The following is a 15,586-nucleotide window of genomic DNA, read 5'->3' as shown; positions in this document are numbered from 1 at the left end:
TGGCAAAATGAAATCTAACTACAATTACCCAAAATAACTATACATTGCAATAATACACATATAGCGGAGTATGATTATTCCTTTTGTCAATTTTTTTACAATATAGTAGCTGTTTGTTTGAGTTTGTTAAAACGTCGCATTAAGGTGGCATATACCCGTCAGTTCACCCTTCTCATTGCATCTAACAAACAGGTACTAGGAGTACACAAAACCGCATTACTCGGCGGATTAATTTCTCTGATCCCGTCAATCACCTCGCCCTCTCCACATAGTTACCTCCTACCACCAGCCTGCCAAGAATAGGGGCGTGTCTTATGGCGGGTGGGGCCGGCGCGACATATTGGGCGTGGCTAGTGCCAGGGGCGGAGGGACACAACTTTCAGATGGGGAGGGGGAGGTGACGCGGCTCATTGAGAGCGAGAGTGACTTACAGGGGAAGAAAAGTTAGTAGCAAAGAGAGGAAGGTATAAGAGTGGGAGGTGTGAGTTAGACCGCAAAATACGGGACAGGGAGAGAAAGAGGTGACAGGGTTACGATCACAGTGACTGAAGAGTGACTGTGACAATAACTGAGTGACAGCGAGTTTGACAGTGCAGGAGTGCTACTTTCCCTCTGTCCTCTCACCCATAGCTACTTCCCTCTCCTGTCCCCACATATCCTTACCCTTCTCCCCCTCCACCCTTAGTGCCTTTCTCCCCTACTGACGTCTCAATTTATTGCACCTTTGCCACCCTATCTTATACCCATTCCGCTACCCACACCCCATCTCATTGCTTCTCTCCCCAATCTTGCTCATTTTCTTTTCTCTTGGGGGCTGCCATGTCCTCCATCCTGCCCTTCACTCCCCCCATCGTTAAGAGACTGCTGGGTTGGAAGAAGGGAGAGCAGAATGGTCAAGAGGAGAAATGGTGCGAGAAGGCGGTGAAAAGCCTGGTGAAAAAACTCAAGAAGACTGGACAGCTGGACGAACTGGAGAAAGCACTGACCACACAGAGCATCAGCACCAAATGCATCACTATCCCCAGGTGAGATGGGCTAACCATGCTACATGTGTTTGAGATGCTAGCCTGGTACTGCTACACACGAGCAGAGAGTGATATAGAATCTGAACCCCAGGTCTTAAGCCAGCATAGGGTATATAAGTGGGCCTGTCACCTGATCCAAATACATTAATAAATTACATCAAATATATATATATGTGTGTGTGTATAAACCTATGACCAAGTACTCATAGATAATTTGCACATTGATTTAATTTACCACTTTTATTGTTTTCATGATAGAGTCTGTAACTAGAACGCTTCCTGCAATTCCATTAACAGTTACATTCTCTCTTTTCCACCTTATTACCACTCCCAGTTATGCTCTCTAATGATCCAAGTAAACTATGTATAACACATCCTAATTAGAGCGTTCCTGTCCTACATAGCTACTTTCTATCCTGATCCACTTATTGACACTATACTTGGAATGTAATCTTATAAGGTGCATCAGAAAAAAAACATATCATAAACTTCAAATACAATCTATTTAGTGTAATGAGCATAACTATAATTTGCTTGACATTCATGACTAATATTTAAATGTACCACTAGCAAAAAACAAATGCTTTGGGGACGTTTTTCGCTGTTTTGGTTCACTGCTTAATGAATGTTTCTTAAGTACTTTTTTTTATATATTAAATTAATTCTGCAACTCTGTAATGATGATGATCTATATAAACAAGTAATCTCCGAATAAACTATGCTAGGTTTATTCAAACTATTCATTGTGACGTTGCACATGTGTATTTTTCAAGTTTCCTTTAATATTTTGGGAGCCAGACACACATTTTAGAAGCTTAGGCAAGCATTTACATATAGATACATATATCAATAATGCAGACAGTTAACCAGAGATACAATTCTATGAGCTGTGTTTCCCTGGCTGTAAGGAGGACACACTTAATCTGCATGTTATAAATCTGGTATGCACAAGAAGGGCATGTGAGTACATGCATTAGAGATCAGCAGGGGTTGGTTTGGGCTAAACAGCTTTCAGATACGTAGCTGAAAATAGCACAGTATTTTACTTGGTTGTAAAGATGCATTTTAGGAGTTTCTTACAGTAGGAGAATTCTGATGGCAGAGTTTAGAAGTAATCACAAGATTTTACACATCCTCTGAAGCCTTCTTCTATTGGGCATCTCTGTCTTTTGCTAATATTAACCTGATCTTCAAATCCAATTCAGTACTCAGGTCTTTAGAGCAGTGATTTTTAACCTTTTTTTTGCCGTGGCACACTTTTTTACATTAAAAAATCCTGTGGCACACCACCATCCCAAAATTTAAAAAAAATCACACATTGTAGCCTAATACAGCATATATATATACATACACACAAACACACACATACTGTATGTATTGTGCTGTTATGCCATGCCTCCTACAAACTACCCCTGCACTGGGAGTAAAAAACAAGCAAAGTTTAAAAATTATGTCACAATGTTGTCAGTCTGCCGTGGCACACCTGAGGATCTCTCACGGCACACTGGTTGAAAAACACTGCTTTAGAGGATATAAAAGAGCAACTGTATAAAGGAAGGAACCTATGCCATACGCTTTAAGAAATTTATAGTCGTTTATAGAATCACATTCTTTCATATCTGGGGAAAAAATGGGTACTTAAAATCCAGCACAGATTTAGAAGAAGGGTTTAAAGTGCAAAATAGCTCTTTTCAAAATATTTACATAAAATAATACACTTTTCTATACATTTTAAAATGATAGAAAAACTGTCTATAATCCCACCAAATTAATTTAGAAAAAAAAAAATTAAAGAAAAAAACTCCCCTCCTCTAATGCTGCATCTTTGTATTCTTGGCCGATAACAGAATACCTTGGTATTAGTTGGGGGTACCGTGAAGGAGAACTGTAACCAGAAAAGGGAAAAACAGAAGGGAAAAAAAAGTGAGCAAAAAGATACGCGTTTCCGCCCGTATACAGGCCTTTTTCAAGGCAAAGTTTTGAGTTGAATAAAATAAGTGCATCCCTTTAGGCTAATATGACATTAGTCTTAATATTAAACACAATAATGCTACATAAAGTTGTAAGCATCTATTTTCACTTCCATCTTTAGTTTCCAAAGTGTACGGATATCTGTTACCTCTTTATAAAACATATAGGGTTTGATCACAATCCTATAGAAAAACTCAAATTATTTATCTGTGAAGATCTGCATAGACTTTAAAGGGACATGGAAACCCAATTATTTTCGTTCATAATTTATATAGAGCATGCAATTTTAAACAACTTCCTAATTTACTTCTGTTATCAAATTTTCTTCGTTATCGTGGGATCTTTTGTTGAAAAGCAGGGACGTAAGCTCAGGAGTGTGCATTTGCCTGGAGCATAATATGGCAGCAGTTTCGGGAAAATGTTATCTATTTGCAAGAGCATTAGATAGCAGCACTATTCTCTGTCTTGTATTGCTCCAAACACCTACCTAAGTATCTCTTCAAAAAAGAATGCCATGGTAACAAGCACATTTGATATTAGAATGTATGTTCTGTATGAGTCACAAACATTTCTGGGTTTCATATCCCTTTTATAATAATAGCGTTTTTCTGTTGAAAAACATCAGATACATTTTTCAAACGGATTGTGATTGACTCCATCATTTGCATAGCTTTTGGTTTTTATCGCTTTCCTTAAAGGGACACTGAACCCAATTTTTTTTCTTTTGTGATTCAGATTGAGCATGAAATTCTAAGCAACTTTCTAATTTACTCCTATTATCAAATGTTCTTCATTCTCTTGGTATCTTTATTTGAAATGCAAGAATGTAAGTTTAGATGCCGGCCCATTTTTGGTGAACAACCTGGGTTGTCCTTGCTGATTGGTGGATAAATAAATCCACCAATAAAAAAGTGCTGTCCAGAGTTCTGAACCCAAAAAAAGCTTAGATGCCTTCTTTTTTAAATAAAGATAGCAAGAGAATGAAGAAAACTTGATAATAGGAGTAAATTAGAAAGTTGCTTAAAATTGCATGCTCTATCTGAATCAAGAAAGAAAAAATTTGGGTTCAGTGTCCCTTTAATGGACATGAAAGTCAAAATTCACCTTTTGTGATTCATGTAGAGCATGGCATTTTGAAGACACTTTTAATTTATATCTATTATAACGTGTGTTGTTCTTTTGGTATCTTTTGCTGAAAAGCATATGCACATATCCTCAGTAGCAGTAATGCACTACTGGGAGCCAGCTGATAATATGTGTGCCCCTGTCAGCCCGTGTTTGATAAATTGAGCCCTTAGTATTGACTTTGGGTTGCTGTTCCGACAGCCAGTATGGAAGAAGCTTATGGGAGCATGCCCTGGAAGGCAACTGAAAGTGCCAAAGTCAGCAATCCATTCAGCACCTTCCAAAAGAGACAGACAGAACTCTCACTGACAAATCTTATAATTTTTTTCCAAATGTATAGCAAATACAATCATATTTGGGGAAAACAATGAATAGAGATAACATTATTGGACAATGTTAATGTATACTAGTTTAGTTTGTGTACATATGTATTCTTGGTTAAAAATGTAGTTTGCATGTATGTGCCCACCTTAAAGGCACAGTCTAGTCAACATTAAACTTTCATGATACCAACAGGGAATGCAATTTTAAACAACTTTCCAATTTACTTTTATCATCAAATGTGCTTTGCTCTCTTGGTATTCTTTGTGGAAATCTAAATCTAGCTAGGCTCATATGCTAATTTCTAAGCCGCTGAACCGCCTCTTTTCTCAGTGAATGTTGACAGTTTTTTGACATGCACTGCAAGTTCATGTGTGTCATAAGAGATAACATTGTGCTCACTCCGGTGGAGTTATTTAGGAGTCAGCACCGATTGGCTAAACTGCATGTTTGTCAAAAGAACGGAGATAATGGGTAATAAAGGGATTATCTATCTTTTTAAACAATAACAATTCTGGAGTAGCCTGTCCCTTTAAAGAGAATACAGGTCCTGAGCTAATGGGTTAGAGTATCAAAAGGCGCATGTAATCTAAAAAAAAGATGTATTTCATATACAAAAATAAATGTGCCAAACCACTTAGAACAAGTGATTCTCCTGAGGACAGGTCTTCAGCATATCATATTATGCAACACAGACTAAACTATCGGAGATATGTGTTTACTAACTCTCTACATTCATACTCGCTGACCACCACATGGGATTGATCAACTTTGAAATTGTACAGTCACTTATGACCTTATGGCATATATTTTTCTTTTTAACTTTTAAAGCAACATAGAAATAAAAATTATATTTTTATGATTCAGATGAATAGTAGAATAAAAAACACACACATTTTATTATGATATAATTTGTTAAAGGGACAGTATACACCAATTTTCATATAACTGCATGTAATAGACACTACTATAAAGAATAATGTACACAGATACTGATCTAAAAATCCAGTATAAAACCTGTTAAAAACTTACAAGCAACCAGTTTAGCACTGTTGATGAGGTTAGTTGGGACACCCAGTAAAAGGGGCTGGAAAAACAAGAAGAACAGACACTCCTCTCTCCCCCCTTTCCTTGAATATGAAAAGACAGATAAACAGGAGCCAGCATGAGTCTGTAAACACGTGTATACATCTGACACTGTGGGGCTTGGTTAGGAGTCTGAAAATCATCACAATGTTCTTAACACAATAAGCAAAACTATACACTTTTACAAAAATACTCCCAGGTAGGCTATATAAATGGATCATCTACAAATTTATGCAAAGAAAAATATAGTGTGCAATGTCCCTTTAAAGGGACAGTAAAGTAAAAAATAAAGGAACAATAAATGCAGTAAAATTGAGTATTTGACAAATACACAATGAAAAGACAATGCAATAGCACTTATTTTGAATTTGAAATGAGCAGTAGAATATTTCAAAAGTTAATCCTCCTGTATCTTTAGGAAGCCATCAGCCAATCACAAAATGCATGTATATATATATATATATATATATATATATATATATATATATATATATATATACACTCTGCACATGCTCAGTAGGAGCTGGAGTCTCAGGAAGTGTGCATATAAAAACAATGTGCACATTTTGATAATGGAAGTATATTGGAAAGTTTTGTTTTTTTATTATTAAATTGTATGCTTTATCTGAATCATGAAACTGTCCCTTAACGTTCATGATTGAGAGAGAGCATGCAATTTAAAAAAAAATTCAAATTTAATTCTGTTACCTAATTTGCGTTATTCTCTTTGTTGAAAAGCATACCTAGGTAGGCTCAGTAGCAGCAAAGCACTACTGGAAGCTAGCTGCTGATAGGTGGTTACACATATATGCCTCTTGTCATTGGCTCACCTGATATGTTCAGCTCCCTCCCAGTAGTGCACTGCTGTTTCAAAAAGAATACCAAGTGAATAAAGCAAATTTCATAATAAGATTATTGGGCAGTTGTTTAAAATGGTATGTTCTATCTGAATCATGAAATAAAAATATTGTTTCATGTCTCTTTAAAACATAGCTCTTTTCCATGAATGTTTAATGAGGTATGCTTAGGAGCGTGCACGTCTGGAGCACCATATTGCAGTTGTGTTGGTGGTGTTTAAGATACATGCACACTATTGTGCCTACTCTTATGAAAAAGAGCTCAATTTTGACAAGATAGCAAGACAAGGGTGTGAGTGTGATAATTAGTAAATTGGAAAGAGGGACTATTTTAATTTTCTTTTAGGGGCAGTCTAGTCAAAATTAAACTTTCATTATTCAGATAGGAGATGTAATTTTAATCAACTTTCCAATTTATTTTTATCATCAAATTTGCTTTGTTAAATTGGTATTCGTAGTTGAAACTAAACCTAGGTAGGTTCATATGCTAATTTCTAAGCCCTTAAAGGCTACCTCTTATTACATGCTTTTTTAATTGCTTTTCACAACAAGAGGCTATTAGTTCATGTGGGCCATATAGATAACACTGTGTTCAGGCACAGGGAGTTAGCACAACACAGTACTAAATGCAAGTCAATAGATAATAAATAGTCACAGTCATGTGACCAAGGGGGCTGTCAGAAGATGCTTGGATACAAGGTAATCACAGAGGTAAAAAGTATATTAATATAACTGTGTTGATTATGCAAAACTGGGGAATGGGTAATAAAGGGATTATCTATATTTTAAAACAATAACAATTCTATTATAGACTGTCCCTTTAATGGTACACCCTTTATCTGAGTCATAAAAGCGTAGTTTTAACTTCATGGCCAGTGAAGTCAAAAGTAAACATTGTCACTCCATGGCATCAGTGTTTGCCACACTGTTTGCAGCAATGTTATGCACTGTTGCAAATACTGCTTCCATAGAAACAGGTGCACGCTCCTGAGCTCCTATGTGCCTACCTAGGTTTACTAGTCAACAAAGGATACCAAGAGAACATAGCAAATTAGATCCTACAAGTACATTGGAAAGTTGTTTAAAATTGTATGCTGTATCTGAATCTTGAAAGAAAATATTTTGAGTTTTATGTCCCTTTAAGGCAAACCTAAATGTTGCATATGCAATGGTCAGTTATTGATTAAATCATAGGTTAGGAGGAAGCTGTAATAGTTTGTATTTTTGTGCAGTCTCTTTGTACCCTCAACACAATCATTTTGTCATCTATTTGCTCTCTGCTTTTTTTTGCAATATCTGAGGATTGTTAAAATCCCATTCATTCATGACAATATTTACACATATCAGATGCATGTGGCCAGCACATGTGGTGGGAGTGGCACTGCAAACAGGTGTGAGATTAAAAACAGTCTGATTGTAAATTATGTTTCCTGGATGAAAATACTTTCTAGCAGAATTCAAACATACACATGAAGTAATACTAGATAAGGCCAGATAAGGTCCGAGGTGAAAAACTATACAGTGAATTTAACACTTTAAAGGGACATAAATCTGCTGGACACAAGAATGGTTACTATCCATCATGCTGCTGTTTTTCCTCTTGTAACTTGCTCTCTTTAGAACTGTTCAATTGTTTTAACCCTCTACAGGTGCTGGTTGGGGAAGCTCTGCATTTTAATACTGGATTCCACAGTCTTGGAACTCACTTATTCTTGCACCCCATGACAGAAGTGGTGAACATTCACAGGAATGTGGTTTATTTCATTTTTGCAGACTTTATACACATGTATACACAGTTTAAAAGTTACTATATATATATATATATATATATATATATATATTTATTTATTTATTTTTTCCGCAAGAATAATATAGAGCAATGCAACCACTGCAAAAATACACTCTCTATCATACATGCTAAACTGACATGCATAATAAAGCTGTCAAAAAGCCAGCAACATTGACGATTTGAATATGCACCTAAGCTCCAAGATGGCAACGCCCTGTAGAAAATGTGTAGCTTCCCCAACTGGCACTAGTAAGTGGTTAAAATAGGGGATAACGCTTTCAAGAGAGCTGCAGGAGAAAGAAACCCCAACAGCTTGACCGCTTTGTATCTGATTAAACATTCCTCTTACTCTACCCATACACATTTATCCTTCACCTAGATTTTGCTTCCATTCTTTTGTTTTTATCTTTCTCTCCCACCCTCTGCAGGTGGCTGTGTCTGATGGGCACTCTTCCGTTACATGTGTAGATGGACTCAAAATGTCTGTTCAAAAGGCTCATGTGCTCAAAATCTGAACCCCCCATAAAATTATATATATATATATAACAAGAGTATTGCATTGAGCAATGATACTTTTTTTATTGGACTAACTATACATTTTATAAGTTGACAATATATATTTATTTATATTTTACATATGTGTCTGTGCAGAGAGAGAACAAGCTCTCTCAGATACACTTAAAGTGATGGTAAATCCTAGCGTATCAAAAATGCTTTGTTTTAGCATTATTAAAAATAAATAGGACTTTCAGTTATCACCTTGTAAAAAAGTGTGCTAAACTTACCCTTTCAGTCTCCTAGCTAAACTCAGCAATTCTGGCCGCCCACAGCAAAGAACTCTTTCTTCAATGAGGTGACGTTTCCACCTCTAAACCAATAGCCATGCTAGTCGTACGGCACTGTTCTGTATGCTAGCATGGCTATTGGTTCAGAGGTGGAAATATCACCTCATTGAAGAAAGAGCTCAATACTCCTATTTTTATGTGAGCTTTTAATACTTGCTAATTATAGCAGTAAATGAGAACATGCTATATCAGTGAGATGCATATGAGAGTGCTCAGAAGCTTGCATGCATGTGGCATTAAAATATATATTTGTGAACAAGTAGATTTTTTTTTTTTTTTATATATATCATTATGATAAGTTTTTCAGTGCTTAACATCGCAGTGAGAGTTGAAAAAGTTAAATCTTACATAGAAGTCCCAGTTTTTATTCAGATTTGGTAATAAACAGACCTCGTGAGTTTTGTTTTATTCCATAGTAATATCTTGTACTACTGTATATCAAAGTGATGATCAGTTCCTGTTTTAGCATGTTTTAGTCCATATTTGAAGATTGAGTAAACAGCAAAGTGAATCTTTGGACATACTTATAGTGTAGTATTTCAGCAAACATATGTCCACAGCATTCTTTCATTAAAAATTATTTGCTTTATTAAATTTCAGGCATTTAAATCACAGCACCATTTAGTCTGCAATGGCACTATTATATTCCAGATTTTCTGCAGTTTTAATACAGTTATAGTGTAGTATTTGTTATATTCCGAGTTTAACCACAATATTCTTCAATTTCCTTCTTATTTACTCAAATTTAGTAACTTCAATATTGTGAGGTATTAATTGAGCCACTTAAAGCTGGTCTTTAGTCACTCTGTTGTGCATCAGTCAGATTGATATATTCACCATCTGCATCACACTGCAGTATTTTTTTCTGATACTTTGTAGTAGGTTTTTAGTTTCACTGTTGTGCACCTGATGAACAAGATTGGTGCAGTAACCAAAATTATTCAAGACTACTGCAGATGTTGTGACCACATGTGCACACATGCACACTTTACCAAATTTGTGATAACTTAAGAACCATATAGGTAGAACATTGAGGAGTTCACTACTCATTACAATTTTGAGGAGGTAGGAAAGTGTATTTATTTTTATTAATTTCAAATGTTTTATGAAGTTTTCAGTAAACAGCAAAAGAAAGGCAAAAATTCTTAAAGGGACATAATACTTATATGCTAAATCACTTGAAAGTGAATCAGCATAACTGTAAAAAGCTGATAGGAAAATATCACCTGAGCATCTCTTTGTAAAAAAAGGAAGATATTTTACCTCACAATTTCCTCGGCTCACTAGAGTAAGTGCTGTGTAAACAGTTATGCTTCAGCTGCTGTCCAGCTGCAGGTAAAAAAAGAAGAAGAAATAAACAGCAGCCAATCAGCATCAGCAGTGCTGAGGTCATGGACTGTGATGTAATGAGATTTCATAGCAAACTTCCTTAAACTGAATAGGGAAATAACATGAGTGCGCATGAGGCACGCTCCCTTGTAGGTTCCCGGGACAGGCATACTGATTTGCTGCTTAAAGTCCTTGGGGACATTAGAACATTTTAAGGTAAAATATCTTTCTTTTTTTACATTGAGATGTTCAGGTGATATTTTCTAGTCAGCTTTTTACAGCTATGCTCAATCACTTTCAAGTGTTTCATCATTTGGGTATCATGTCCCTTTAAGTACAGAAATACAATTGCCATCTTGCTGATAAACACAGTTCAATATTTTGTAAATCAATAAATTCTTTATAATGAATATAAATAACTAGTAATAATTGAAAAGAACCAATAGCCCCTAGTACCATAGTAAATAGATACATTTTTTTCCCCTCTATAAACACATATGCAAAAGTCTGAAAATTAAGAGGCTGGGATAAAATGTTAGGAGCGGTTGCTACCTGGGTCCAAGAATGTGTGTGTTTGTGTACACGTATATAAGTCAACATTCTCTAGTTGGGTCTTTTTAGCATAAATGACAGAGAATGTTATATCATTTTAGATATTTTGCTTAGTTTTCTTTTTTTTAGCCAAAATATGCAAAGGCTGTGGTCTCCATTCTCACACACATATATATATATATATATAAGATTTGAAGAATCCTATCACTTTAAGCTGTGTATATTACACACCTGTCTGCATACATCTCTAGTGACGTAGAAACTGGTTAAGATGTTATATGCTAAATCACTTGAAAGTGATGCATATCTGTAAAAATATAACTAGAAAATATCACAAGTGTCTATAATTCTTTCCACTCAGCAGAGTAAGGGATCTAGGAGTGGTTATCCTTTAGTAACTCTTTTTACTATTTGCATGGTGAAAATGAATCAAAACAGCCAATCAAAATGATTCTCTGTCACCTATTCTGAGCAGTTACACTTTACTGTGATCACTTGGGATTTCACCACAATCTTGCGAGGTTTTCTTTGTAAACTTTCTTATATTTAGCAGAGAAATAAAGTGGCTGTGCTTGCACGTGCCAGATGCACACTCCCTCGCAAGTCCCGGAACACGTGAATTTTTTTTCTTTCATGATTCATATAGAACATACAATTTTAAACAACTTTCTAATTTACTTCTATTATCAAATTTTCTTTGTTCTTTTGTTAAAAGCAGGTAGGTAAACTCAGAAGCGTGCACGTGACTAGAGCACTATATGGCTGCAGTTGTGCAAGAATGTTATCCAATTGCAAGAGCACTAGACGGTGGCACTCTATTCTGCCATATAGTGCTCAAGACACCTAGGTATCTCTTCAACAAAGAATACCACAGGAACCAAGCAAATTTGATAATAGAAGTTTTATATAGGAAACGTTTTAAAAATGTTATCCTCTGCCTGAATCACAAAATAATTTTTTGGGGTTTCATATCATGCCAGTGATACTACATGTAATATATTTTATGTTTAATTCTAGGCACTTATTATAACATTCTAGAAGTTAAAAGCAGCCTTATTCCCTAATAGGCTGTTTGCCAGAAATCAAATTCTCCCAACAATGGAATTGCTTGTAAAGTATTTTTTATGTCTCTTAAAATGACACTAATGGGTTAGAAACATAGGGAAGTGAAAGAAACAATTTTATAACAATCTCTGTACATTGTTCGTTTTCAAGGTGACAATATAACAATTCTTTAAACCTTTTTAAATATTACTGACAGTTTGCTCCTAACGCTCTCACACGATTATAGGTGATTACATGTGTTCAACCTGTTCATGTGTTAGAGCAGTAACTGTAAGACTATCTACCTGGCACCTCTGAGTTTAACCACCTGTAAAGAGGTTAAACACATAGTAGAAATAGTGCTTGGGACTAACCGAGCACTGTTGGTCCTGAGCCGAAACTGCCGCTGATTCAATCAGCAGCGCTAGATGCATGATTCTTCTGATTGGGTCAGTGGCAGTTTTTATGAGGGACCAGCAGTGCTCTGCGTTTTGAATGGTGTTTCTACTATGTATTTAACCCCTTTGTGGAGTTAAAAACACAGAGATGCAGAGTTAAAATGACATGTATTTAACCAATCGGAGCATGTCATTTTCTGACTATAATGGCCTTTAATCATATCAGTTATGCAGTATGTCTGTTTTAAACCATTGTTTCCAACAGTGGGGATCAAACCTGTAAAACCCATGGGTATTTACTAACATAAGAAACCAAGACAGTTGTTGCTTGACAAACAGCTCAGACACTGGGACTATTTCACAATCTTATTGTGAAAATTATCTCTGAAATTACAAACAGTACTTATTAGATACATAATAAAATAGTACAGACAGCCTTTAAGAAGTTCTGAATAGTGTCTATGTACCACGGTTTCTTTGAAAGCAAAGTAGTGATGGAAAATTGTGTTGACTATATATTATGCCTCCCTATTCAAAGCTTGTGTCTTAGAGATTAAAGAAAGAAATTACTCTATGACCCCTATTAATTATTGAGTTCAAGTGTTTCAGCCACACCTATTGCAAACAGGTGCAGACAATCCAGCATGTAGCCATGAAATCTCCATAGACGAACATTGGCAGTACAACGGGCTGTACTGAAGAGCTCAGGGACTTTAAACATGGCACTGTCTTTGGTTTGTGAAATTCTGCCCTATTAGATCTGCCCAATTTAACTGTAAATTATATTATTGTGAAATTCCAGCGTCTAAGAGGAACAGCCCAATTACAAATGATAGATAAAGAAAATTCACAAAGCGCTAATCTGTTGCATCACTTACTACAGAGTTCTAAACTGCCTTTGGAAGCAACATCCGCACAAGAACTGTGTACCAGGAGCTTCATGAAATGGGTTTCTACAACCAAGCAGCTGTACTCAAGCCTCACATCCACATGCGCAATGCCAAGCGCCAGCTGGAGTGGTGTAAAGCATGTGGTCACTGGTCTCTGGGGCAGTGGAAATATTTTATCTGGAGTGATGACTTGTGCCTCACTATCTAGCAGTCTGATGGAGATGTCTGGGTTTGGTGGATGCCAGAAGAATGCTTCCTATCAGAATGCATAGTGCTTACTGAAAAGTTTGGTGGAGGATGGATGACTGTTCCCCAGTGCGCAAAGGAAGATCTGTGAAGACCTGGTATGATGACTTTGGTGGGGAGGAACTTGAGTGGCTTTCACAGAGAACTGACCTTAACCCCACTGCACATATGTTTTGGCCATTAAAGGGACAGTCTAGTCAAAAATAAACTTTTATGATTCAGATACGGCATGTAATTTTAAACAACTTTCCAATTTTCTTTTATCATCAATTGTGTTATCTTGGTTTTCTTTGTTGAAAGCTAAACCTAGGAGGTTTCTTAGCCCTTGAAGGCCGCCTCTTGTTTGAATGCATTTTGACATTTTTTTCACAACTAGAGGGCCTTCGTTCATGTGTGCCATATAGATAACATTGTGCTCACACCCGTAATGTTACCTAGGAGTCAGCACGGACTGGCTAAAATGCAAGTCTGTCAAAAGAACCGAAATAAGAGGGCAGTCTGCAGAGGCTTAGCTACAAGGTAATCGCAGAGGTAAAATGTGTATTAATATAACCATGTTGGTTATGCAAAACTGGGGAATGTATAATAAAGGGATTATCTATCCTTTTTAAGCAATACAAATTCTGGCGTAGACTGTCCCTTTTAAGTGTAGTTGTAAACACAACTGACTTGGAATACTCATTAGCCTACCTCACTCAGTGTTCCCTTAAGAACACTTTAATTGAATACACAGGTTGTTGATCCTGCCTAGCATTTAGACTTTTCTGGGAAGCTGTCATGTCATCTCTGCAGAAAGGTTGTTGTGTGGCATTGAGACCCTCTGATGTTATTCTCTGCAGTGGCCGGTTCTGTGTCTTATCAAGCGGTCAGATCTGTATTCCTGTTTAACAATAGGAGGCCAGTCAGTGTATTTGTAACTTTACCCTATTTAATGGTCAACTATATGATTGTGTAAAAATGATCACTGATCCCTAGTTTCTGATAGAAGAAACCTCTTGGGGGAAAAAAGGCCATAGAAATAGTATTTTTTAGTAAACTAATGACGACATTAGTGGTTACGTTAGAAATGTATATTGATGGAACAATAAATTGTGTTTGTTGCCAAGTTCCACTCTACTAAGTGCAAAATAACACACAGTATTTTTATACCTCAGAAGGATTTGGCACAATAAGCAAAGGCTGTACCTTTTTTATATGTTTAAATATATTATAACTGCAGTCTTGTTAAACCCCCACCCTAGAGTATCAGATTGCAATCTGAGAAACCCATTTCAATTAATGATAACCATCTGTACATGTGGATTCCTGTAAATGCAGATGTTGTCACTATGCAACCTGAGCGCAAGGGTAAACGCGGTCTCTTTTATTGGCTGGCAGCACAGCGGTGTGAGGCTAAAATAAATATATATATTTAGTGTCCCTTGTTCAGTTATCGGTTTAACCCCTTGTGTTACCTGTTTGGAAATCAGAGCACTTTATAATCCCCACAGCAGGATTACGGCTACATGCATATGCTGCTCTTAAGTGAACTACTAGCCATGTCCTTCCGAGGAGCTGCAGTGTTTTGGCTCGTCATGATGAATTTAGCTATGTGTTTAACCCTTTTTCAGGGGTTAAGCACATCATTAGCAAGGGACACTAATGCAAAAATAAACTTTAACAAATAAAAACATTTCATTTTTTAATTAAAATGTCCCTTTTTTTAAAACATAGGGAAAAAAACTTGTAATGTATTTTAATTACATTTCAGGGTGATGCAAAGTTGTTCTTTACAAAACTTTTTCTTTTAGTAGTTTACTAGTTTTGTTCCTGCTGCACAGATATAATAACTGTACAGGTTAGTGGTTTGAATTTACCCAACAGAAGCTTATTTCCAGGACTGAAGCAATAAATAGTTTTCTTCTGTAACCACAGACCATGTGACATTGGAATCTATGCACAGTGTACAGGGAGTGGTACATACACAGATCTTTCTCGTTATATGGTGCCCGTCTTCTTCCCTCTGAAATCCATACTAAGGGCATGTTCCAGAACCAGCCACCAAAAAATAAAAATAAATATATCAGTTTTCTGAGTCACCAAACAATGTTTTCTATATGTTGCAATGT

General features: G+C 36.3%; 1 protein-coding gene across 1 annotated transcript in view; it reads left to right on the top strand.

Annotated features, from left to right (window-relative positions):
- The first annotated feature begins 402 nt into the window (after nucleotides 1-402).
- SMAD3 (SMAD family member 3) overlaps nucleotides 403-15,586 on the top strand; it is a 246,852-nt gene continuing 231,668 nt past the window's right edge. The window contains exon 1 of the mRNA XM_053718520.1: nucleotides 403-1,025. Within this exon, the coding sequence (XP_053574495.1) occupies nucleotides 820-1,025 (206 nt within the window). The 5' untranslated portion in view covers nucleotides 403-819. The remainder of the gene's footprint in view (nucleotides 1,026-15,586) is intronic.

This window comes from Bombina bombina, chromosome 6, assembly GCF_027579735.1.
Source record: "Bombina bombina isolate aBomBom1 chromosome 6, aBomBom1.pri, whole genome shotgun sequence".
Lineage (NCBI taxonomy): Eukaryota > Metazoa > Chordata > Amphibia > Anura > Bombinatoridae > Bombina > Bombina bombina.
Note: the sequence above shows the minus strand (reverse complement) of the source record. Positions and strands in the feature narration are given on the sequence as shown.